We start from the raw sequence: 26,376 nt of genomic DNA on the forward strand, positions 1-26,376 counted from the left end.
TTTTCACTGTACTGTACATGTTTTATTGCAATTTAAACATAACATTAACAGATTTATTACATTTATATTACAAATATCTTATGTACAAACGCAAATGTGTTGGATCCATTGACATCAACAAACCTCGAGATTTATACAGTAAATACAATGCTTGTTTCACACAAGCCAATTAGTAAATAACGGTTCAATCAGGCAAAGAAAACATTGTCACAATATGTCGACTGTTGGGAGACATGAAAATTGCAATATGACATGTATTATGATTTTGGCCCCTATACCATACTTGCCAACCTTGAGACCTCCGAATTCGGGAGATTGGGGATACAGGGGTCAGGGTTTAAGGGTGGAGGAGTATATTTATAGCTAAAATATTTATAGCTAAAATTCACTGAAATTCAAGTATTTCTTATATATATAAAAAATACTTGAATTTCAGTGTTCATTTATTTACACATATTCACACATAACACTCCTCTCTTTTCTTTGTAGTATTTGAAAGTGCAATGCTTTGCAGCCAGTAGCAAAGCCTTTGAAGGAGCATAGGTATGGGCAGCATCTGTGACATTTAATTTGCAGGAAAGGAGTGAGTTAAGGGTTGAATTTTCCATCCTCGTTCTATGCTCTGTCACTATATGTTTTTGGACATTACTACTTGCCGTAGTTTTGAAGCAATGCATGATGGGATTCCGGATGTTGTGTGTCAGTGTATTAACGTGCCGGCTGGAATAAACACACGCTGAGAAATAGATCCTTGCCTGCCTACTTTATGGGTTATAGATAAACCTATGGATAACGGAGACATATATAATAGTCTCCTTCTTGTTGTGTGTGCAGTTGCGCATTGAGCTCCAAAAGCCGTGGATGTTAGAACGTGACTGGGCCAGCACGCTGTTTATCCGGAGGAAAAGTGGACGTTACGGCTGGAAATCGGCAGAAATTTGGGAGAATGGTTCTCCCGGGACATATTCGGGAGAGGCACTGAAATTCAGGAGTCTCCCGGAAAATTTGGGAGGGTTGGCAAGTATGCCCTATACCAGGGGTCGGCAACCCGCGACTCTGGCCACGCTGATGTGGTTCAGCTGCATCATCGCCGACCCCCCAGATTGTTAAGGGGGAATTCCGGATTTCGGTGCCTCTTCCGAACATCACCCGGGGTCCACATTCTATGATTTCCACTCAGAGTACAATATTGAGGGCATGCCGTGATGACTTTACATTTAATGTCCTCTACAACATGTCATCGGGCCCGCCTTTACGCCATGGTATCTGCATGCCGACCGGATGCATGCATTTCGCTGCTTCTATCGCCACATGTACCAGATTGCAAGGCATACTGGGTGATACAGGTTACACTGAAGGTTGTGATATAAACAACTTTTTAACACTTACTAATATGCGCCACACTGTGAACCCACAACAAACAAGAATGACAAACACATTTTGGGAGAACATCCTCAGAGTAACACAACATAAACGCAACATAATATTTACCCAGAATCCCACGCATCCATGACTCTTATAATATACACCCCGGCATCACCAACCCCACCCAGCTCAACCGACGCACGGAAAGGGGTGGGGGGGTTGGTGATAGCGGGGTGTATAATAAAGCCTGAAATAGTCATGGATGCATGGGATTCTGGGTAATTGTTTTGTTGCGTTTATAATGTGTTACTGTGAATGTTCTCCCGAAATGTGTTTGTCATTCTTGTGCAAGCTGTTCGTACATGTTGTAGAAGGCGTCAAAGGAAATGGCTTCAAAGCACGCCCTTATTGTTGTTATCTGGGTGACCATCAGCATATATTCGCGAGAATGGTTGCGGCTCCCATTGTCTTCTTTACTTTGTGAAACGGGTCAAAATGGCTCTTTGAATGGTAAAGGTTGCCGACCCCTGCCCTATAACAACCCATGAAAACCAAACAATATTACTGCTTTGATTATTAATTATACACTTATATTTAAATAAAGATAAATGCCATGGGATAGGTTTCCTGTGTCACTGGTACTTCATACAACGTGTGGACATCTTTCATAATGTTCCCTTTTTAATAGGATTGCCTTTATGCATAACATTTGCCTTTCTGTCACGCAAAGGTCAACTGAATAGGTGTAACATACCTGAATTCAAGACTCTAATAATGACTTCTTAAACATTTGATGTTACTTAATTGCCTTCCAGACTTTTTAATGCAGACCAAACATTATCGAGTCTTATTTTCTCACTATTATGTTAGATCCACTATGGACTGGACTCTCACTATTATGTTAGAGCCACTATGGACTGGACTCTCACAGAATCATGTAAGACCCACTCGACGTCCATTCCATCCGGTCTCCGGTTACCCACATTTGCGGTCCTTTCCAAGGTTTCTCATAGTCATTCTCATCGACGTCCCGCTGGGTTGTGAGTTTTTCCTTGCCCTTATGCGGGCGCTGAACCGCGGATGTCGTTGTGCAGCCCTTTGAGACACTTGTGATATAGTTCTATATAAATAAACATTGATTGATTAACTATTATATTTTTATTAGGGCCATGTAGCGTATTTTGAAATATTGCACAAAGCAGTGGTTCTCAAACTTTTTTCACCAAGTCATACCTCGGAAAAAAACCTTCGCTGTCCAAATACCACTATAATGACCGATATTGGAATACAGTTGCGTATCAGGCCTGATTATTCATTAAAAACAAAGCAGAAGTTTGATCTAACTAGAGTGTCCGCCCTGAGATCGGTTGGTTGTGAGTTCAAAACCCCGGCCGAATCATACCAAAGACTATAAAAATGGGACCCATTGCCTCCCTGCTTGGCACTCATCATCAAGGGTTGGAATTGGGGGTTAAATCACCATAAATGATTCCCGGGCGCGGCACAGCTGCTGCTCACTGCTCCCTTCACCTCCCAGGAGGTGATCAAGGGATGAGTCAAATGCAGAGGACAAATTTCACCACACCTGGTGTGTGTGTGACAACCATTGGTACTTTAACTTAATATTTAATATTTTTTTGAACAGTAACACTGTGTTTATATATTTGATTAAGTGATTATTTGGGGTACACCAAGCTGAGGCCCGGTACCACAGTGTGAGAAACTGGCATAAAGCTTCATTTCCTTTCCTATTGATTGATTTTTACCTTAAAAGAGAGATATTTACATTGTTGTTGTGTGCTTACAAAAGTAGAAGTAGGTCTCTTTAATGTAGCATGTGTTCGTTTGCTCATATAATATACAACATATTTATTTTTAGGCAGGGAACATTTCAAGTAAACTGCACAAACGGTAGAAAAATGGATGGATGGATGCATTATACACTGATGTACCTGAGTAATGTACCATTACTAAGAACCATAAAAAATAAATTTTATGTTGATAAATACACCTTGCATCCTTTACATGTGTCTGTGTGGTTGTTTTTTTATATTCCTGGTAAAAAATGCATTTTGATAGCTAGTGGAAAGTGTTTGGGTTTGGCCGGATCATCATGATCACTTTCTTTAGGGAGTAGGCTCCCCCTCTGAACTCGGCCCAGTAGACCCCATCTTGATAGCGGCTTCGGTAGTGTCCTCCTCTGTACCAGACTCCGTTTAAATTAGAATGGGCGCAGGAGTTGTACCACCAGCCTCCCTTCTGGTAGTGGGCACAATTCCCTTGGGAGACGATTAAAAAAATTAGACAACACAGAAAAAAATTGGTACAGTGGGACAAAAAAGTATTTAGTCAGCCACCGATTGTGCAAGTTCTCCCACTTAAAATGATGACAGAGGTCTGTAATTTTCATCAAAGGTACACTTCAACTGTGAGAGACAGAATGTAAAAAAAAAACTAACAGAAATTCACATTGTAGGAATTTTAAACAATTTATTTGTAAATTATGGTGGAAAATAAGTATTTGGTCAACCATTCAAAGCTCTCACTGATGGAAGGAGGTTTTGGCTCAAAATCTCACGATACATGGCCCCATTCATTCTTTCCTTAACACGGATAAATCGTCCTGTCCCCTTAGCAGAAAAACAGCCCCAAATCATGATGTTTCCACCCCCATGCTTCGCAGTAGGTATGATGTTCTTGGGATGCAACTCAGTATTCTTCTTCCTCCAAACACGACGATTTGAGTTTATACTAAAATGGATACATGGATGATACAGCAGAGGATTGGGAGAATGTCATGTGGTCAGATGAAACCAAAATAGAACTTATAGCTCGGTTGGTAGAGCGGCCGTGTCAGCAACTTGAGGGTTGCAGGTTCCATTCCCGCTTCCACCATCATAGTCACTGCCAATGTGTCCTTGGGCAAGACACTTTACCCACCTGCTCCCAGTGCCACCCACACTGGTTTAAATGTAACTTAGATATTGGGTTTCACTATGCAAAGCGCTTTGAGTCACTAGAGAAAAGCGCTATATAAATATAATTCACTTCACTTCACAATACTGAGTTGCATCCCAAGAACACCATAACTACTGTGAAGCATGGGGGTGGAAACGTCATGCTTTGAGGCTGTTTTTCTGCCAAGGGGACAGGTCGATTGATCCGTGTTAAGGAACGAATGAATGGGGCCATGTATCGTGAGATTTTGAGCCGAAACCTCCTTCCATCAGTGAGAGCTTTGAATGCTTGACCAAATACTTATTTTCCACCATAATTTACAAATAAATTATTTAAAATTCCTACAATGTGAATTTCTTTTAGGTTTTTTTTCACATTGTCTCTCACAGTTGAAGTGTACCTACGATGAAAATTACAGACCTCTGCCATCGTTTTAAGTGGGAGAACTTGGACAATCCTTGGCTGACTAAATACTGTATGTTAAATGATAAATGGTACCTGTATACGCATCATGGTCTCTATCCAGTGTTGTGAACTGTTTCCCGTTGTGCCAAGTGAGGGAGTCGCCGGCGTTGCCGTGGTAACGGCCCAACCGGAGCTTATAGAAGTCAGCCTCGGCCTCCACTCGGAAGCTGGCGTACTCTGCAAACACTTTGCGGCCGGACCAGTCCTCCAGCGTTACCAGCAGTTTGTAGTTGGCCTGGTTAGTCAGCCAGTAGATGTTTTCCAGGCCGAGCCAGTACTCGCCATCGATATTTCCGAACCCTTGCTGTGAAGTGCATGAGTCAAAAAACACAATCAGTACTGGTTGTGTCATGTCTTGTTTGGACCTTTGGACTCTTTAAGTTCCTGTTGTTTTTTTTTTCACTCCCTTGTTTTGTCGCCATGGTTATTCATCGAGTCCACCTGTCTCTGATTAGTACTCACCTGCTTCCCGAGCACTAATCAGAGGCAGTATTTAAGCTCGTCTTTGCCAGTCAGTCGCCCAGGCATCATTGTGTTCGTTCCATGCTCTGTTCATGTCACAGTAAGTCATACTCGTTTTTCATGCCAAAGTTCATGCTGTTCTTTTCAAGTCACAGTAAGTGTTGTTTGCGTTATGTTCATAGTTTATGTTAAAGGCCTACTGAAACCCACTACTACCGACCACGCAGTCTGATAGTTTATATATCAATGATGAAATATTAACATTGCAACACATGCCAATACGGCCGGTTTAGTTTCCTAAATTGCATTTTTAAATTTCCCGCTAAGTATCCTGTTGAAAACGTCGCGGAATGATGACACGTGCGCGTGACGTCACCGGTGGTAGCGGACATGTTCTTCCAACCCTGATCACGGCTAAAAGTAGTCTGTTTTTATCGCATAATTACACAGTATTCTGGACATCTGTGTTGCTGAATCTTTTGCAATTTGTTCAATTAATAATGGAGACCACAAAGAAGAAGGATGTTGGGGGAAAGCGGTGTATTCCAGCTGGCTGTAGCAACACAAACAGCCGGTGTTTATTGGTTTGTTGTGAAGCTTTAATATGGAACAGAGCGGTCAAGCAAACATGGTTCTCTACCACAGAAAATCGTGGTAATAAGTCGGCTCTTACCGTAAACATGAGCGGAGCTTGTGTCGTTCCTCCTGCAGCTGTTAAAGACGCAGCTGCGACTTTCTTGGCTCCTCCGTGGCTTCCCTCAGAGACACTGGCGGTCACCACACCCCCCTCTGACTTACAGGTATGACTATATAATCTCACTAAAACACTAGTAACACAATAAGCAGATAAGGGATTTTCCAGAATTATCCTAGTAAATGTTTCTAATAACATCTGAATCGCTCCCACTGCCCTTGTCTTTTTTTTTTTTTTTTACTATCCTCATCCACAAATCTTTCATTCTCGCTCAAATTAATGGGGAAATTGTCGCTTTTTCGGTCCAAATCGCTCTAGCTGCTGGTGGCCATGATTGTAAACAATGTGAGGATGTGAGGAGCTCCACAACCCGTGACGTCACGCGCACATCGTCTGCTACTTCCGGTACAGGCAAGGCTTTTTATTAGCGACCAAAAGTTGCGAACTTTATCGTCGATGTTCTCTACTAAATCTTTTCAGAAAAAAATATGGCAATATCGCTAAATGATCAAGTATGACACATAGAATGGACCTGCTATCCCCGTTTAAATAAGAAAATCTAATTTCTGTAGCCCTTTAAAGTGTTAGTTTTGTTTCTTTAGCCAAGTTTTGCCTCCGCAGTGAGCGCCTTTTGTTTGTACCTTATTTTAGTCACGATTAAATCATGTTTTTACCTGAACGCCATGTTTCCAGTAGTCCGTCTGCCTTCCTGGGAGAATGACCCCGCAGCAAGCTGCGACGCCCCCCCATCCTGACAGAAAAGCGCTCACTGCAGAGGCATAACTTGGCTAAAGAAACTAAACTAACACTTTACCACAGGGGTCACCAACGCGGTAGCCCGTAAAAACTAGATGAGTCGCCCGCTGGCTTATTCTAAAAATAGCTCAAATAGCAGCACTTACCAGTGAGCTGCCTCTATTTTTTAAATTGTATTTATTTACTAGCAAGCTGGTCTCGTTTGCTTGACATTTTTTATTCTAAGAGAGACAAAACTCAAATAGAATTTGAAAATCCAACAAAATATTTTAAAGACTTGGTCTTCACTTGTTTGAATAAATTATTTTATTTTTTTCACTTTGCTTCTTATAACTTTCAGAAAGAAAATTTTAGAGAAAAATACAACCTTAAAAATGATTTTAGGATTTTTAAACACATATACCTTTTTACCTTTTAAATTCCTTCCTATTCCTTCCTGACAATTTAAATCAATGTTCAAGTTTTTTTTTTTTTTATTATTGTAAAGAATAATAAATACATTTTTAATTGTATTAATTTTAGCTTCTGTTTTTTCGACGAAAAATATTTGTGAAATATTTCTTCAAACTTATGATTCAAATTCAAAAACATTATTCTGGCAAATTTTGAAAATTTGTAGAATCAAATTTAAATCTTATTTCAAAGTCTTTTTAATTTCTTTTAAAAATGTTGTTCTGGAAAATCTAGAAGAAATAATGATTTGTCTTTGTTAGAAATATAGTTCGGTCCAATTTGTTATATATTCTAACAAAGTGCAGATTGTATTTTAACCCATTTAAAACATGTCATCAAAAATAAATATTTATTGTGAGAAATCATTAATATGATCAGTGTTTCCACAAAGATAAATATCATTAATTATTAATAATAACATAGAGTTAAAGGTTAATTGAGCAAATTGGCTATTGCTGGCAATTTATTTGAGTGTGTATCAAACTGGTAGCCCTTCGCATTAATCAGTACCCGCGAATCAGCTCTTGGTTTCAAAAACGTTGGTGACCCCTGCTTTAACATAAACTATGAACATAACGCAAACAACACTTACTGTGACCTGAAAAGAACAGCATGAACTTTGGCATGAAAAACGAGTTTGACTTACTGTAGCAAGAACAGAGCATGGAATGAACACAATGACGCCAGGGCGACTGACTGGCAAAGATGAGCTTAAATACTGCCTCTGATTAGAGCTCGGGAAGCAGGTGAGTACTAATCAGAGACAGGTGGACACGATGAATTACCATGGCAACAAAACAAGGGAGTGGAAAAAAAACAGGAACTTAAAGAGTCCAAAGGTCAACAGAACATAGCCAAACAATGATGATCGAAAAGACATGACAGGTTGAAATGTTCAATCTATGTAAGGCTGGTAGGTTGTTCTCTCGAAGGTAGACTTTGCTCTTCTGTGAGCGTATTTGTTTGATGGATCATTATTGCGAACGCACCCTATGAGTCATGTTCGACAGGCGTTGACTGTTCCGTGAGTGTGCCCACTGCTATTTTGTTATCGAAAACAAAGACAATTAATCCTGTGTGCTGAACGCTGCCTTGTGTTGCTTTGTTCGTGCATCAGTCGGTTTGGTTTGTGTTACTCCTGCCCGACACATGCTTCGAATCACACAAACACTCCTTCTGATTACCACAGCATGAATGCAATTTATGATCTCGAGAGGTTAGAAGATTTTGTCTAGGAAATATCTGTTTCAGCCCTTTGCTGCAGTTTAATCAGAACCTTGTGATTCGCGGTAAACAACGGTTTCCATTTATTTTTGGAATTTGAGAGTCTACAAGTGCTTACGCAGCCACCAGTCGTGTATTGTTGGATATTAATTTATTATGAGTGCTAGATTCACTAAAACCAACACATGTAGGTGGGATTAATGAGTCATGCGCGCTTTACCAGGACTGGATTTGTAGCCTAAATAATTCCCTATTCATCATTTGTTCACATCTGGTTAACGTCAAGGAGCCCCATATAAGCCACCAGCTGCTTTTTGAAACTATGAAGTACTTAATTTGCTGTGAAGGTGGCGGTTGTTACCTTGTATGTCTCCCAGTTCCTGAAAAAGTTGACAGAGCCATCCACTCGCCTCTGGATTACGGTCCAGCCACCCGGGTCATGTCTCTGGTCACACCACACCTGCATTAGACGATTGGCATTCTCCGGTTTTAACAAGTACATGCCGCTGTTGCTGTGACCTTCTTCCAGAGCCTGTAGGCAGTCTTTGAATGGACCTGGACGGAGCAAAGGACACAAGGGGTCATATTCATTCAGCAGATTTAGCATCCAAACCACACATTGATTTTATTTCCTGACTGAGGGAATCCTGTCTACCAACGACGCTCTTCTCATTTCTAATAGTAACATTAGTCTTTGGCTTTCCCTCCCATAAGGGGAATTACTTCTGGCTGTGCAGCCAAAGGAAACACTGGCATGAGGGCAGGGGGAACCCTTACAGCGGACTGATAAAACAAGCAAACTCTTCAATCCCATTTTACTTCCTGTCACTGCAGTATTGGGATTTTGTTTCCTACTCATTCTAGGGATGTTTTGATAGAACTTATGTGGATTTGTTTTTTTGGTTTGTTTGTATGCACAATCCAACTGTTGACAAAAACTTGAAAATAGACATTCATTTGTGCAGGATTTAAAATGTGTAAACTGATGTTTAGATCAGAGGTATCAAACATACATACGCCCTCGGGCCAGATCAGGCCCACAAACATATTTAATCGGACCAACGAGTTTGCAAAAGTATAAAAATTAGCTGATAATTTTTAATGAAAGAAACTGCTCTTCTAAATTTGTCCATTGAATGTCACGTATGCAATTCTTTTTGACAATCAAATGGTTCGTACCGGGGCCGAGCAAGATGAACACAGAATGTAACTCGACCCTCTTGAATAGTTTCTACCTCCGTTTGTATGGTTTGTTGAGTTAGTTAACATATGGGATCGACAAATGAGGTATTTGATACCGAGAATAATTTGTTTATTATTAATTCTGTTCAACCCCAGATAGGCTGTGGCTTAGTTGGCTTTCACTGGTCGGCCTGCCTGGGTACAGTGGTCCATTCTTCCCTGGGAATCACACCTGCTGTTTTGGGTAGGGCTCCCCTGGGGGGGCTGGGGCCATACTTTGGCTACAGCACACACTGAGAGACAAATATATAGTACATGCAAATACACATACATACTCACATCCACACAATTATTTATATGATTTTATATATATATATATATATAAATATATATATATATATATATATATATATATATATATACACACACATATATACATATTATATTTATAAACCCATATATATATATATATACATATATATATACATACATATATGTATACACACATATACACATATATATACACACACATCTAGATACACACATATATATACACATATATATATACATATATATACACATATATACATATATACACACACACACATATATATATATATATATATATATATATATATACATATATAGATGTATATACACACACATATATATATATATATATATATATATATACATATACACGTTCATTCATACATACACATGTGCACGCATTTGTACCTACCCATATTCTTAGGTACATATGCTCCCACATACATTAACAAATACAGTACACACACTCACAGTGCAAACATACATATACACATACTGTAAATATACAAGCACCTATGCGTTCATACACTCGTGTGTATAATTACATTTCATCAAACATACAGTATATCAACACTGTTCCTCTAGGGGAAACTGGGTAAAACACTGCACACTGACAAAGCTAAACCTATTAACACTATAACAATCTACAAGGTTAGTACAGTCTGCCTGTCTTTCTTTTTCTCCATTCCCTCTTTTCTGCATTTGAAGTTATCATTACATATATGTACTGTTGCTTTTGAAACACTTGTATTTTCAATACAATACAAGTGATGTAGGTAATTATTATTAATATTCATTATCAATAGTGCTGTGTCAATTGGTATTTTCATTGCTCCATTTGTAGTGTAATAATGTTCATTTTCATTTCTGTGTAATCAATATTTACTACACTAACTGCTTCTTTGCTATCACTTTTCGTATCATATTTGTATATATTATTTTTGCTGATGCTGTTCTGTTGTTGTCGTTTCTCTGTCTTATACCCCTCTTGTACCCGCAATTTCCCCCTCTGTCTTCTTTTTTTTTCTTCTTCCTATCCCCTCCCGCAGCGGTCCGAAGCGCCAAACAGTAATATAAATCCATTTAATAAAGTCAAAAACAAGAGAAGTATCCCACACTTTTCTTTTGTAAAGTAAATCTGTACAGCAGATATGTGCATCTAACGCAACACTATGGTTTTGCCTGAGTTTTTTGATTGATCGATTGAGACTTTTATTAGTAGATTGCACAGTACAGTACATATTCCGTACAATTGACCACTAAATGGTAACACCCGAATAAGTTTTTCAACTTGTTTAAGTCAGGGTCCGCAATAATCAATTCGTAGTATAAATGTATATTATCAGCATAATACAGTCATCACACAATTTAATCATCAGAGTATATACATTGAATTATTGACATTATTTACAATCCGGGGGGATGGGATGAGGAGGGGGTTGGGGCGGGAGGGTTAGGTTTGGTTGATACCAGTGCGGCTGGACAGGTAAAAACACATTTAAAAAATCAATAACTTTGACTACGGGTTCCCAAACTATGGCCCGCGGGCCAGATCCGGCCCGCCAGCGTTCGAGATCTGGCCGGCGGGAAGTCACAAGTTATTATTATTATTTTTTTTAATCTGTCCTTTTTAATCCATTTTCTACCGCTTATTGCTTGTTATCTTTCAGAGTCTGCTAGCTGCTCAGGCAAATCACATGGTCTAAAAATTCCTTTTCCATATATATAAACAGCCCGGCCCCTGGCCAAATTATCTTAACACAATGCGGGTTTGGAGACCCCTGACTTTGACGATACACCGAGACAAAGTCTATAGTTCATTGTGTTTTTGAAACTGCGCCAATTTTGTTTCTCAGAATTTTCAACTAACTTGAAGTGTTTTGGCAAGAGGATTATTTTTAATACGGACATTTTCAGAATGTACTTGTTCTATTTTTGAGCAAAGTAAAATTAAGAAAACTATCCGAAGTTGTCTTTATGTTTAAGTTATGATGCCATTATTTTACCAGTCCAATAGATTTTCCTCCATGCCCCCGAGCTAAAATGAGTTTGACACACCTGGTTTCGATGTGTAAATGGTTAGTTACCTGAAAGGCGTTGTAACAAGATCAACGATTAGGTCAATAACGTGATGACTGGCAAATTTCGCTAAAAAACATACTCGGATGGGGCACTATTAATAGAACCTAAAATAAATGACATGCATTTAAGTATGAAATGTTGTTCTTATCTGTACTGTAAAGTTGAAATTTGAATGACAATAAAAAGGAAGTCTAAGTCTAAAACAATCAAAAAGTTCCTGAATGACATTCCGACAATAAAATACATTGACGTCTAAATATTGGGGTCTTTTTAGGTTAAGTTAAGCCAGGCGTGTCCAAAGTGCGGCCCGAGGGCCATTTGTGGCACCCAGCTAATTTGTTAATGGCCCCCGGCCCATTCTAAAAAATACTATGATAAAAATTTAAAACATAAAAAAATTTAATAAAAGAGTAAACAGCGACATGTAACGTGAAAAAGTTGCAGTGTTGACACTAATAACGCATGCGGACTGTTATTGACCTGTTGAAGGCTCCAATTACTTCACTGGAACAATTTCACTTTCAAATATTTTTGGGGGGATAATATTGCATATTTTGTGCAAAACAAAGTTTTCTTTCACAAAAAGGGCATCAAACAAACAAAAAAGTATGAAAAAAATTACAAAATCTTATAATTAAGAGATCTATAATCAAGAATTAAAAGTAAAAAAAATATAAATATACATTTGGCTTATTTTCAACATTTATTATTTTCTTATTGTTATGAATTATTGACCTATTTAGGGTTCCAATTACTTCACGTCAAATATTCCACTTTGAAATGTTTTGGGGGGAAATGTTGCATAGTTTGTGTGTTTGCCATATAAATAAGGGTTTTGACATAAAGGCCATAAACATTAAAAAAAAAAAAATTGAAAAATGTTATAATGACAGACAGACCTGAAGTTGATCTCGAAATTCAAGCGTTAAATGAAAAAAATAATAATCTTTGACTTATTTCTAACATTTTTATGACTGAGACCGAGGACTCAACTTGAGGAAAGCCATGAAGGTAAAAAAAACAACAACTATTGCATTGCTTTAAAAAAAAAAACAATATCAAAATGGCCCTCGCATAATTGGATTTTTCAGTCTGCGGCCCTCAGTGGAAAAAGTTTGGACACCCCTGAGTTAAGCGATCAATAACCAGTGATTAATCATGAACAATATAAATACAAAAGTGTGATTAATCTGACCAAAATAGTCACTTGACAGCACTAGAATAAATCCTTTAAATCTGTTTCCTTTTTGTATAATGAATTTCTCAACTTGTTTGACGTGGAACAACACTATACTGGGGGGGCAACAGGCCCCCCCAATTCAATTGAGTGTGAAAGTGTTAAAGCATGGGTGTCAAACTCTGGCCCGCGGGCCAAATTTGGCCCGCCCTACAATTTCATTTGGCCCTTGAGGCAATATCAAATTAACATTAGAGCTGGCCCGCCGGTACTGTAAAGGCACTGCCTTTAGCGTTGTCTACAATATGTTGTCACGTCCTCTTTTACTCCATACTCCATGATATATGCGACTTGTACACACACTTAAGTGAATGCCATGCATACTTGCTCAACAGCCATACAGGTCGGACTGAGGGTGGCCGTATAAACAACTTTAACACTGTTACAAATATGCGCCACACTGTGAACCCACACCATACAAGAATGACTGACACATTTCGGGAGAACATCCGCACCGTAACACAACATAAACACAACAGAACAAATACCCAGAACCCCTTGCAGCACTGACTACCACCAACCTCACCCATCTCATTATTATTTTATTTTAAGATTTATTAGCTTGTGGAAAAATAAAATGTGGACATTTACCTCAGAAGGCTGCAAATAGAAAAGAGGCATTAAATGTTTTATTTAAATTGTATTTATTTGACCTTTGTTTTTTTCGTTTGTTTTTTGAATGTTGATTTTGCACTATTAAGTTATATAATTATTGCTTGTTCCATATTCATTGTTCAAGCAAATCAGTGCAGCAAACTGAGCAATAATTAACAATTTATTCATGCACTTTCTCTTGTTACATCAAGGCTTGAATGTTTGATTCATTCATTATTGTTATTTTATTTTCGAATTTATTATTAGCCTGTAGACAAAGTTATTTTGATATTTACCTCAGAAGCTGCAAATAGAAAAGAGGCACTCAATTTTTATTTAAATTTTATTTGATATGCCATTGATATTTTTTAATTATTATTATTATTATTTGAAACTGGATTTTGCATGTCACTATAAAGTTATATTCCTTGTTCAATATTCAATGCAAAACTTGTTTGGGTCCCTATTAAAAGGTTCATTCGGTCAACCTTGGCCCGCGGCTTTGTTCAGTTTAAAATTTTGGCCCACTCTGTATTTGACTTTGACACCCCTGTGTTAAAGCTTCCAACACTCTTGCGGGCTGTGCCAGCTGGCATCATAAACAAAGTGCTCAAATGCAATATGGGAAGCTGTGGGTTCTACAGATGTGTACATAAGTGTGGGGCCCAAAAACACTGCAGAAGTGAATTTACCAAGTTAGGCATGTAAAAGGAAAAGAGTCACACTACATCACAGTATAGTACATCTGGACTAAATTGAAATCCTAAATATAAAGCTGCTATTTCATTCTCTGAGCAATGGTTAAATATTCTGTAGATTTGTGTCTGCACATTCTGCTAGTTGCAAACCGAATAACTATCCGAGCAAAACCTGGATTTTTGTACTTGATAAGTCAAGTTCTTTGTTGGAACATATGACTTGATTCCTGCCTGGTGCGAGTGGAACAAATGACATCATTGCCTCCTGGTATCTCACGCCTTCTTTTTTTTTTTTTTACAGTGCTCTGTTCTGGCTTTCTGTTTTGCTCACAAGCTCTTTGCGACACTATCGGTGATATCGACGGACATGTTCAACATGCACTGTTTTCCCCATAGGTCAGTGGTTCTCAACCTTTTTTTCAGTGATGTACCCCCTCTGAATTTTTTTTTTTTTAATTCAAGTACCCCCGTAATCAGAGCAAAGCATTTTTGGTTGAAAAAAAAAAAAAGACAAAGAAGTAAAATACAGCACTATGTCATCAGTTTCTGATTTATTAAATTGTATAACTGTGCAAAATATTGTTCATTTGTAGTGGTCTTTCTTGAACTATTTGGAAAAAAAAGATATACAAATAACTAAAAACTTGTTGAAAAATAAACAAGTGATTCAAGTAGAAATAAAGATTTCTACACATACTGCGATGAGGTGGCGACTTGTCCAGGGTGTAAGCCGCCTTACACCCGATTGTAGCTGAGATAGGCACCAGCGCCCCCCGCAACCCCAAAGGGAATAAGCGGTAATAAATGGATGGATGGACAGCTGTAAATATACTCCTCCCCTCTTAACCACGCCCCTTGCCCAACCCCTGACCACGCCCCCCCCCCCACCCCAAAATCGGAGGTTTCAAGGTTGGCAAGTATGCATTAAAAGCAACAGAGGTATGGAAATATGTCATAGTTTAGTTTCACATGAATCGATAGTACCGATGGCTTTGGTTATAAAATTACCAAATTAGGTACAGATCCCTAGTATGAATGGTCAGGATGCTTTAGGTCATGGGTGTCAAACTCTGGCCTGCGGGCCAAATCTGGCCCGCCGTGTAATTTAATTTGGCCCTTGAGGCAATATTAATTTAGCATTAGAGCTGGCCCGCCGGTGTTATACATCGTCGGTGCCGCTGTAACACCGCATTCACCGCTAATACTCATACTTGCCAACCCTCCTAATTTTCCCGGTAGACTCACGAAGTTCAGTGCCTCTCCCGAAAATCTCCCGGGGCAACCATTCTCCCGAATTTCTACCGATTTCCACCTGGACAACTATATTGGGGGCGTGCATTTAAGGCACTGCCTTTAGCGTTCTCTACAACCTGTCGTCACGTCCGCTTTTCCTCCATACTAACAGCGTGTCACAAAATATTTGTGGCTTTTACACACACACACACACACGCACAAGTGAATGCAAGGCATACTTGGTCAACAGTCATACAGGTCACACTGAGGGTGGCCGTATAAACAACTTTAGCACTTTTACAAATATGCGCCACACTGTGAACCCACACCAAACAAGAATGACAAACACATTTCGGGTGAACATCCGCACCGTAACACAACAGAACAAATACCCAGAACTCCTTGCAGCACTAACTCTTCAGGGAAACTTCCAGGTTCGATCCCCACTTCAGCCAACCTAGTCACTGCCGTTGTGTCCTTGGGCAAGACACTTTACTCACCTGCTCCCAGTGCCACCCACACTGGTTTGAATGTAAAAATTAGATATTGGGTTTCACTATGCAAAGCGCTTTGAGTCACTAGAGAAAAAGCGCTATATAAATATAATTCACTTCAATTAACGTTCTATTCATGCATTTTCTCTTGCTACTTCAAAGCTTGAATGTTTGGTTCATTCATTGTTTTTATTTTATTTTAGAATGTATTATTAGCCTGTGGGAAAAAATTGGATATTTACCTCAGAAGATTGTAAATAGAAAAAAAGGCATAACATTTTTATTAAAATTTTATTTTATATGCCATTTGATATTTTTTTAATTATTATTATTATTATTATTATTATTATTTGAAACTGGATTTTGCATGTCACTAAAGTTATATACGCCTTGCTTGCTCAATATATCCCACTGGGTCATTATTGTCACCGATGTTGATTGATTGATTGATTGATACTTTTATTAGTAGATTGCACAGTTCAGTACATATTCCGTACAATTGACCACTAAATGGTAACACCCGAATAAGTTTTTCAACTTGTTTAAGTCGGGGTCCACGTTAATCAATTCATGGTAACGTCCCACTGGGTGTGAGTTTTCCTTGTCCTTATGTGGGCCTACCGAGGATGTCGTAGTGGTTTGTGCAGCCCTTTGAGACACTAGTGATTTAGGGCTATATAAGTAAACATTGATTGATTGATTAATTGATATTTAATGCAAAACTTGTTTGGGTCCCTATTAAAAGGCTAATTTGTTCAACCTTGGCCCGCGGTTTTGTTCCGTTTTAAATTTTGTCCCACTCTGTATTTGAGTTTGACACCCCTGCTCTAGGTTGATGACTAAATATGTGTTTAAAATTTAATGTGGACATCACAAACAGTCATTTACCATGATTTTTGTATTTTAAAGAATGAAAATAATTTGTAGTTACACTCACCAGAGGGTTTGTCAGTGGCAGATGGGTCGTGTGTAATCGTAGGCATAGTTGGAGGTGGAAGAGACTTCTGATCATTCTGTATCTCATTGCTGAGTGGCTTGGTGATGCGAGGTAGGACCGGTGGCTGGTAAGGCTTGTTGAGAGGTGGTGATGCCCGAGGTGGTTGAGACCGGGGCTGTGGCACAGGGACGTGTCTGGGAGGAGGCTGACCCTGGCACTGCTCCTCCAGCAGGGCAATAAGAGTTGACTGGTTAGTGGCCAAAGAAGCCAGATGTTGGTACTTATGTTCCAAGTCTCGGTAGCGGCCGGTGAGCTGCTGCATCTCGGAAGTTTGGTTAAGGATTTTGTTCTCCATCTGTGCTAATTCAAGGGCATTGTCTCTTTTCCTGATGATCTCATGGAGCAGTTGCATATACAGCTGGGTGACTCTCGAATTCATGTTTCGACTTTCTTTTCTCAGAAGCTTGACCTCGTTAACGATGCCGCCATCTACTTCTACCATTTGTTGCAGAGTCTCAATCTGGCTTTTTTGTTTCTGGAGCTCCACGTTTAGCAACTCTAACTCCTGCTTGTGGACCCGATTCTCCAGCGTGGCCTCCGGCTCCTTGGAGTTGACACAGATAGCCCCCGTTACTTTTTGCTGCGGCACAATAAAAGTGTAAGAACACTTGTCCTGCTGCTGGTCAGCAGCAGGCGCACGTTTGCTCCTTCCGGCATAGAAAAATTCTCTCTCGAAGCCGTCATCACTACTCTCAAATTCTTGGGCCCCTGCACTACTGTGGCGGCTGTCTGAAACACTCCCTTGAATCTGACAGACAAGGCCATATGCAAGGAGCCCCAGCAGGACCATTGAAGGGGTATCCATTAGATTTAGTCCAACACACAAAGCCTGAGGGAATAGGGAAGAAAAAGGAAAGTGGGATTTAAATTGAGAGTGAAATCACTGACAAAATATCCATTACACTGACTCCTAAAAATGTAGCTTTCCGCTTCCTTAAAACATGTATATGACAGTGTCATTGACTCACTGCTTCTCAAATATTTTGTCGTGTCTGCCCTCGAGCCATAAATTTTTTCACGCCCCCCCACATTGAAATATGATTGAGAACCTGATAATACTGATTAGTTCTAGCATTGCTGCCACCTTGAATGAAAAAAGACTACTACTGGAAGTCCCTTGACCCTCAGCCCCCCCCCTGAAACATCCCTCTTAACACAAACTCCGTTTCCATATGAGTTGTGTTAGATGTAAATATAAACGGAATACAATGATTTGTAAATCTTTTTCAATCCATATTCAATTGAATGCACTACAAAGACAAAATATTTGATGTTCAAACTCATAAACTTTATTTTTTTTTATAAATAATAATCAACTTAGAATTTCATGGCTGCAACACGTGCCAAAGTAGTTGGGAAAGGGCATGTTCACCACTGTGTTACATCACCTTTTCTTTTAACAACACTCAATAAATGTTTGGGAATTGAGGAAACTAATTGTTGAAGCTTTGAAATTGGAATTCTTTCCCAATCTTGTTTTATGTAGAGCTTCAGTCGTTCAACAGTCCGGGGTCTCCGCTGTCGTATTTTACGCGTCAACATTTTCGATTTTGAGACAGGTCTGGACTGCAGGCCGGCCAGGAAAGTACCCGCACTCTTTTTTTACGAAGCCACGCTGTTGTAACACGTGCTGAATGTGGCTTGGCATTGTCTTGCTGAAAAAAGCAGGGGCATCCATGAAAAAGACGGCGCTTAAATGGCAGCATAAGTTGTTCCAAAGCCTGTATGTACCTTTCAGCATTAATGGTGCCTTCACAGATGTGTAAGTTACCCATGCTTTGGGCACTAATGAACCTCCATATCATCACAGATGCTGGCTTTTGAACTTTGCGTCGATAACAGTCTGGATGGTTTGATTCCCCTTTGGTCCGGATGACACGATGTCGAATATTTCCCCCAAAAATTTGAAATGTGGACTTGTCAAAAAACAGAACACTTTTCCACTTTGCATCAGTCCATCGGGCCCAGACAAGCCGGCGCCGTTTCTGGATGTTGTTGATAAATGGCTTTCGCTTTGCATAGTAGAGCTTTAACTTGGACTTACAGATGTAGCGACAAACTGTATTTAGTGACAGTGGTTTTCTGAAGTTTTCCTGAGCCCATGTGGTGATATCCTTTCAGAAATTGATGTCGGTTTTTGATATGGTGCCGTCTGAGGGATCGAAGGTCACGGTCCTTCAATGTTGGTTTCCGGCCATGTCGCTTACGTGGAGTGATTTCTCCAGATTCTCTGAACCTTTTGATGATATTATGGACCGTAGATGTTGAAATCCCTAAATTTCTTGCAATTGCACTTTGAGAAACGTTGTTATTAAACTGTTTGACTATTTGCTCACGCAGTTGCGGACAAAGGGGTGTACCTCGCCCCATCCTTTCTTGTGAAAGACTGAGCATTTTTTGGGAAGCTGTTTTTATACCCAATCATGGCACCCACCTGTTCCCAATTAGCCTGCACACCTGTGGGATGTTCCAAATAAGTGTTTGATGAGTATTCCTCAACTTTATGAGTATTTATTGCCACCTTTCCCAACTTCTTTGTCACGTGTGGCTGGCATCAAATTCTAAAGTTAATGATTATTTGCAGTTTGAACATCAAATATGTTGTCTTTGTAGCATATTCAACTGAATATGGGTTGAAAATAATTTGCAAATCATTGTATTCCGTTTATATTTACATCTAACACAATTTCCCAACTTATATGGAAATGGGGTTTGTAGATAGGAGTTATGCTAATATCACTTATTATATTAGGACTTGTGGCTGAGCTATGTCTGCCCCAATATGCCTTTTGTATACAGTATTTACATATTTGAATGTAATTATATTTTGTCTGTATTTCTTCCAAGAGTTAGCATATACAGTACAGTATGTTGTTTGAATGTGTCATATAACTGAGGAAGGAGCGATAGAGGTATAAAACAATAGCTTTTTAGGGAAAAAAAACTGCAAGAAAACAATATTTTCCAGAAAGAAACCCCACCAATGCTTGGTTTGTTGCAAAGCCAATATTTACAGCAGGTCTAAAATGTTGCACTATTACACACTCATGAGTCCAATCTTCATAATTTTTCTGCATCTGCTTACTGCTGGAGGTTGTCACGTTTTCACGCCTGAGATTGCATTTCCCCTGCCATTGTTCTCTATAAACTATGTGATGGACATCTTGGCAGCATCTGACCAAGACAAATAACATGCATCATTCTACAATTATATTTTACAAAAGTTTCTGGCCCTCGTGGTGTATGTTGAAATTTTCCAAATCCTGAACAAATGTAGTTGATGACCTCTGCTATAGAGCCTGTTTTGTGCAATGTGCTAAAATGTATTAGTGGCTCCTGTGATGGTTTATTTCCCTGGAACATGAGCTCTGCCATGCAAGTCATCCCTGCTGCAGAGGTGTCTCATGTTGGCCAATGTTGGGCTAGAATCTCCTACTCTAAGCTTCATTAAGTTAAAGTTAAGTTAAAGTACCAATGATTGTCACACACACATTTGGATGACAGAGCTTCTCACCCTATCTCTAAGGGAGAGCCCTGCTACCCGGCGGAGGAAACTCATTTCGGCCGCTTGTACCCTTAAATTTTGTCTTTTCGGTCATAACACAGAGCTTATGACCATAGGTGAGCATGGGAACGTAGATCGTCCGGTAAATTAAAAGCTTTGCCTTTCTTCCCAGCTCCTTTTTTACCACAACGGATCAATACAGCGTCCGCATTACTGAAGACGCCGCACCAATCTGCCACTCTTCCCTCACTTGTGAACAAGACTCCTAGGTTCTCAAACTCCTCCACTTGGGGCAGGGTCTCCTCCCCAACCCAAAGATGGCACTCCACCCTTTACCGGGCGAAAACCATGGACTGGAGCTCAAAGTAAAGCCGCTGCTCCTCCACATCGAGGAGAGCCAGATGAGGTGGTTCGGGCATCTGATCAGGATGCCACCCGGACGCCTCCCGAGAGAGGTGTTTAGGGCACGTCCAACTGGTAGGAGGCCACGGGGAAGACCTAGGACACGTTGGGAAGACTGTCTCCCGGCTGGCCTGGGAAATTCTCGGGATGCCCCAGGAAGAGCTGGACGAAGTGAAAAGTTTGGGCTTCCCTGCTTAGGCTGCTGAAGACGATGGATGGATGGATGGATGGATGGACATTAGGTGTGGCGAAATTATTCTCTGCATTTGAGCCATCACCCTTGATCACCTCCTGGGAGGTGATGGGGAGCATTGGGCAGCAACACTTCAAAGCTGAGACAAAACAGATTTGGATGAGGAAAATGCATCCTTGTTTAAGTGTTATGTACTTTTGTATATGCAATGGCACACATTTTATGACAAAAAACAATACTTAATGGATTAAGTCTCCTGTGAGTCCTACTTGCCTCAGCTGAGTTGCCCTAATATTAACCCAATGCACAGTCTCCCAGAGGGAACAACAGAAAACCTCATCCTTTCTATCTGCTGTTTTAATCCCCCCCCCCTGCTTATTATTGTCCTAATATTATTTCAGTTTAAGAAGGTGCTGTTGAGTGCGCAAGAGTGGCAAAGATGACTGGGCTTTGAGAAGTGCAATTTCGGTCCATTCAGCTAAGGCTCTAAAGACGAATGACAGACATGCAGTGAAAACCTCTCTTTCCTAATTCGATTGGCAACTCACCTCAAGTAACTTCACTCAATGCTAAGTCAGGCATGACAGGCAGGTCCAGCAGCAGTTAGGTCAGTGTACTTAGGACCAACCGAGCACTCCAGGCTGTTTGCTAAAGCTTACTGTATATTACTTAGAAGCTGAACAACCTTTCCCTCACTTGCTGATGTCTTTCGGCCTCGTCCCTCTCATTTCAGCTTGAGCATGGCATTCCTCACATTCTTAGTCACCTCATTAGAGTGAGTTGCCATGCACACACGGAGAGAGATCGAGACCTTGTCGATGCAGGACCGCTATATTCGTTTCGGTTGTGGAATATATTTCTATTTAGCCGACGCACGTAGAATAATGTTAATTCCGCAATGTCTGTCGTTCCACTTTTCCTCCCAACAGCAACAGCCGGGAAAGTCTTGGGATAGCGAGCACAAAAAAGTGACGGCACTCGGAGTGTTATCCAACGTCATATAGAAATATATAGTGTTCATCGTGTGAGGCAATGCAGATTAAACAACAAAAAAAACAAATAACGGTTTGAATAGGTCCAGGTTATCGGGGACTGTTATTACTGCCGGACAGGTGTCACGGTGTGACTACAGCCAGGCACGTAAGAAAACCCTCGTCTCCATGGCAACTGTCGCTTTCACTCATTTGCCGCTTTTCCACTAATGCAGGGGTAGGCAACCCAGAACGTTGAAAGAGCCATTTTGCACCCAAATTACACAACGCTGTCAAGCGCCATTCATATAAAACTGGCGGGCCGCACTAACATTAAATTTTCATATTAAGGTAGGGGCCGCAAAATAATGTCTAGCGCGCAGCAATTGGCCCCCGGGCTGCATGTCTGAGAACCCTGCCATAAACCAACTCATCCGTGCTAGATCGATACCTTGTCGATTCAGGCCCAATATATATTTTCTCTGTGCCTCACCTCTTAAATGCGCTACACCAACTCACTTATATCTGATCTCGACCACGCAGTGGTACTTTCAGTTAAGTAGCTGAAACAAAGCATTCACTTTCCAGGACCACTGTGCAGCATTTTAAATTGGCACCCACTCTGCTGAGTAATGTCTGACTCCATGTCACCTAGTAATTATTCAGTCCAAACACATTAATAGGCACGGATGGGCTTTAGCTACTTATCATCCATTACTTGACCTCACGGTTTCTTCTTGCTTATAAATCCTGATATGAAGAAAATTAAGAATTTCATGATCCTCAGCTACAGTATGTACCTGCAGTAAAATTGGAGGTTTTATGTTTTATCTTGATCCACATTAATTCAGAGGACATATGATTTGAATTGTTTCGATAAGGTCTAAAACTGTACCTCTAACCCTTATTATCCAAACACTACCCTGGCAACAGAAACAAAGACAGGATTCAAGTGCCTGACTCCATATCCTCTTGAGCTCCAGGGGGACATCCTGAAGTTGCACACTGCTTGATAGTTTCGAATTCAATTAGAGATGATATTAAACGTTCATATTTCTTGCAGTGCATGACAAACCATGTATGGTGGGGCAAAAAAGTATTTAGTCCGCCACCGATTGTGCAAGTTCTCCCACTTAAAGTGATGACAGAGGTCTGTAATTTTCATCATAGGTACACTTCAACTGTGAGAGACAGAATGTGAAAAATCCAGGAATTCACAATGTAGGAATTTTAAAGAATTTATTTGTAAATTAGGGTGGAAAATGAGTATTTCGTCAACCATTCAAAGCTCTCACTAATGGAAGGAGGTTTTGGCTCAAAATCTCACGATACATGGCCCCATTCATTCTTTCCTTAACACGGATCAATCGTCCTGCCTCCTTAGCAGAAAAACAGCCCCAAAGCATGATGTTTCCACCCCCATGCTTTACAGTAGGTATGGTGTTCTTGGGATGCAACTCAGTATTCTTCTTCCTCCAAACACGACGGGTTGAGTTAATAGCAAAATGGATGCATGGATGATACAGCCGAGGATTGGGGGAATGTCATGTGGTCAGATGAAACTAAAATATAACTTTTTGGTATAAACTCAACTCGTCGTGTTTGGAGGAAGAAGAATACTGAGTTGCATCCCAAGAACACCACACCTACTGTGAAACATGGGGGTGGAAAGATCATGCTTTGGGGCTGTTTTTCTGCTAAGGGGACAGGACCATTGATCCGTGTTAAGGAAAGAATGAATGGGGCCATGTATCGGGAGATTTTGAGCCAAAACCTTCTTCCATCAGCGAGAGCTTTGAATGGTTGAACAAATACTTATTTTCCACCATAATTTACAAATAAATTGTTAAAAATTCCTACAATGTGAATGAATTTCTGGATTTTTTTTTTCACATTCTGTCTCTCACAGTTGAAGTGTACCTATGATGAAAATTGCAGACCTCTGTCATTATTTTAAGTGGGAGAACTTGCACAATCGGTGGCTGACTAAATACTTTTTTGCCCCATTGTATGTCTTATATGTCTATATAGCACCGTTTGCTTATGCACATAATTATGATACTTTGCTTGGACAAGATGAGTGTTTGCATTTGTAGTGAAGAAGTACTTTGTCTTGAGTACCTGCTCTCCAGCATCCCCCTGTGCTGAATCAACACCCTCAACTTAACCACATCGATCAATCAATAAACAGGTTAGACAATCAATGCCGTATGACAAAATGTAAAGCACGATTAATATTAATGTGAAATATATGATCCCAATCTTTCTACTTACAAGAAAAACTGACACGGATGGATGAGACTCCCTCAGTTGCCTTGCTCTCCGGGCTGAGCCAACTCTAGTTCCTTTTGATAGAAAGTCATTCCTCGTGACCCAACTTCGTGTTCCAGTGCTCTGTCCCAGTCTGGTTACTCACTTTCTGTCACCTTGGTCCATTCCAGCAGCAGAAAGGTACACGTTGTTTCAAGGCTTTTATTAAAAAAGCTATCATGTGCCCCGCATAAGCTTGACTATCCAGATCAAGGATCAAACAACTGTAAGAAACAATGCTAACTTCAGCTACCTGATGGAATCTATGGAAAGTGGTGAAGTCCAGGGCGGTCTGTGTGCTGCCTTTGGCCCTTTTAGAAGACTGTCACTTTTTGGCGAGCTGAATCCATCACTTCTGCCTCAGAGCTCTAAAAGGCTGTCTCTCTCAGCTGCACCTCTCTCACTCCCTCCTTGGTACTCATAAATGATGACTTTTTTCGCAGAGTTTCAGTAGGCAGGCAAATTCTTCCTCTCTTGAAAGGAACGCATTCGCCGAGCATGTACTCAACCCCTCCTACCAGTGACACAAAAGAGATTGCTCTCTCACACACGCTCTCTTACACACATGCACAAGACTCAAATTTCCAACCCCCTGCCCTGCCCACTGGACACTGGTTGATCACCACTATTTTGGTCTGGGACTGCATGGTCGCTCCGGTGCTGGGCAATAGTGGTGTGTTTCACTGATCAGGCCCTAATTAGGTGATAATGAACACCTGCCTCGAGCGACGGAAAGAGGCTGTCGAGTTAGGAAGTAGACCCAGGTGTTCGACTCAGACCAGGTCTGGGTGAATGGCTGGTTAATGGTCTGAAGGTGAAATACAAAAAAAAAAAAAAGGTGTTGGATCTCAGCAAAGCAAACAACACTTGAATTACATCATGCCAAAGAATAACAACACCATTACGTCAGAGGCGGAGCTGTACTGACTTGTGTCCGTGTGCTGGTGAAGAAAGGATAACACATTGCAATGTCAAGTGTGGTCAATCATGCCGAAGCTGGATTTATTGTGCAAACTGCAACTTGGCTTTCAGTCCTGTTGCCTTGGATGTTGTGTGTTGTCTTGTGTTGTTGATCTGTTTTCAATCAAAGTTGTGTAGCTCTCACCCGGCCAATAATGTTGTCATTGGGCTTCCTTTTCCCACTGGTATCATTTTGTATTTGATGTCCTTAACATCAGAAATCTACATCTATATAATGCGGATAATGATTTATTTTGAAGTCCAGTAATCTACCCACACTGCAAAAACTGAAATTTAAGTAAGATTAAATATCTCAAATAAGGGTGATGTCTGCTTATTTTCTGTCTGATAAGATAATTCTTCTCAGTAAGCAGATTTTGTGTTAGAGTGTTTTTCTTGTTTTAAAGGGGAACATTATCACAATTTCACAAGGGTTAAAAACAATAAAAATCAGTTCCCAGTGGCTTGTTGTATTTTTTGAAGTTTTTTTCAAAATTTTACCGGACTCGGAATATCCCTAAATAAAGCTTTAAAGTGCCTTATTTTCGGCTCTCTGCGAAACCACTATCCATTTCCCTGTGACGTCACACAGTGCTGCCAATGTAAACAAACAATGGGAATAGCTCAGCAAGATATAGCAACATTAGCTTGGATTCAAACTCGGATTTCAGCGACTTAAGCGATTCAACAGATTACGCATGTATTGAAACAGATGGTTGGAGTATGAAAATATTGAAGAAGAAACTGAAGCTATGGAGCGAATAGCTATTGACGCTATTCATAGCCATAGCATGGCCGAATAGCTGCGTTA

General features: G+C 40.2%; 1 protein-coding gene across 1 annotated transcript; it reads right to left on the reverse strand.

Moving 5' to 3' along the window:
- angptl2b (angiopoietin-like 2b) lies at positions 1-25,145 on the reverse strand. The gene is made up of 5 exons (XM_061906865.1): positions 24,570-25,145; positions 17,165-18,053; positions 8,739-8,932; positions 4,822-5,092; positions 1-3,644 (listed from the first exon to the last, which is right to left on the reverse strand). The coding sequence occupies exons 2-5, from the start codon at positions 18,027-18,029 to the stop codon at positions 3,445-3,447; spliced, it is 1,530 nt and encodes a 509-aa protein (XP_061762849.1). The 5' UTR covers positions 18,030-18,053; positions 24,570-25,145; the 3' UTR covers positions 1-3,444.
- Positions 25,146-26,376: the final 1,231 nt, after the last annotated feature.

This window comes from Nerophis ophidion, linkage group LG07 (assembly GCF_033978795.1).
Source record: "Nerophis ophidion isolate RoL-2023_Sa linkage group LG07, RoL_Noph_v1.0, whole genome shotgun sequence".
In the NCBI taxonomy this organism is placed as follows: Eukaryota; Metazoa; Chordata; class Actinopteri; order Syngnathiformes; family Syngnathidae; genus Nerophis; species Nerophis ophidion.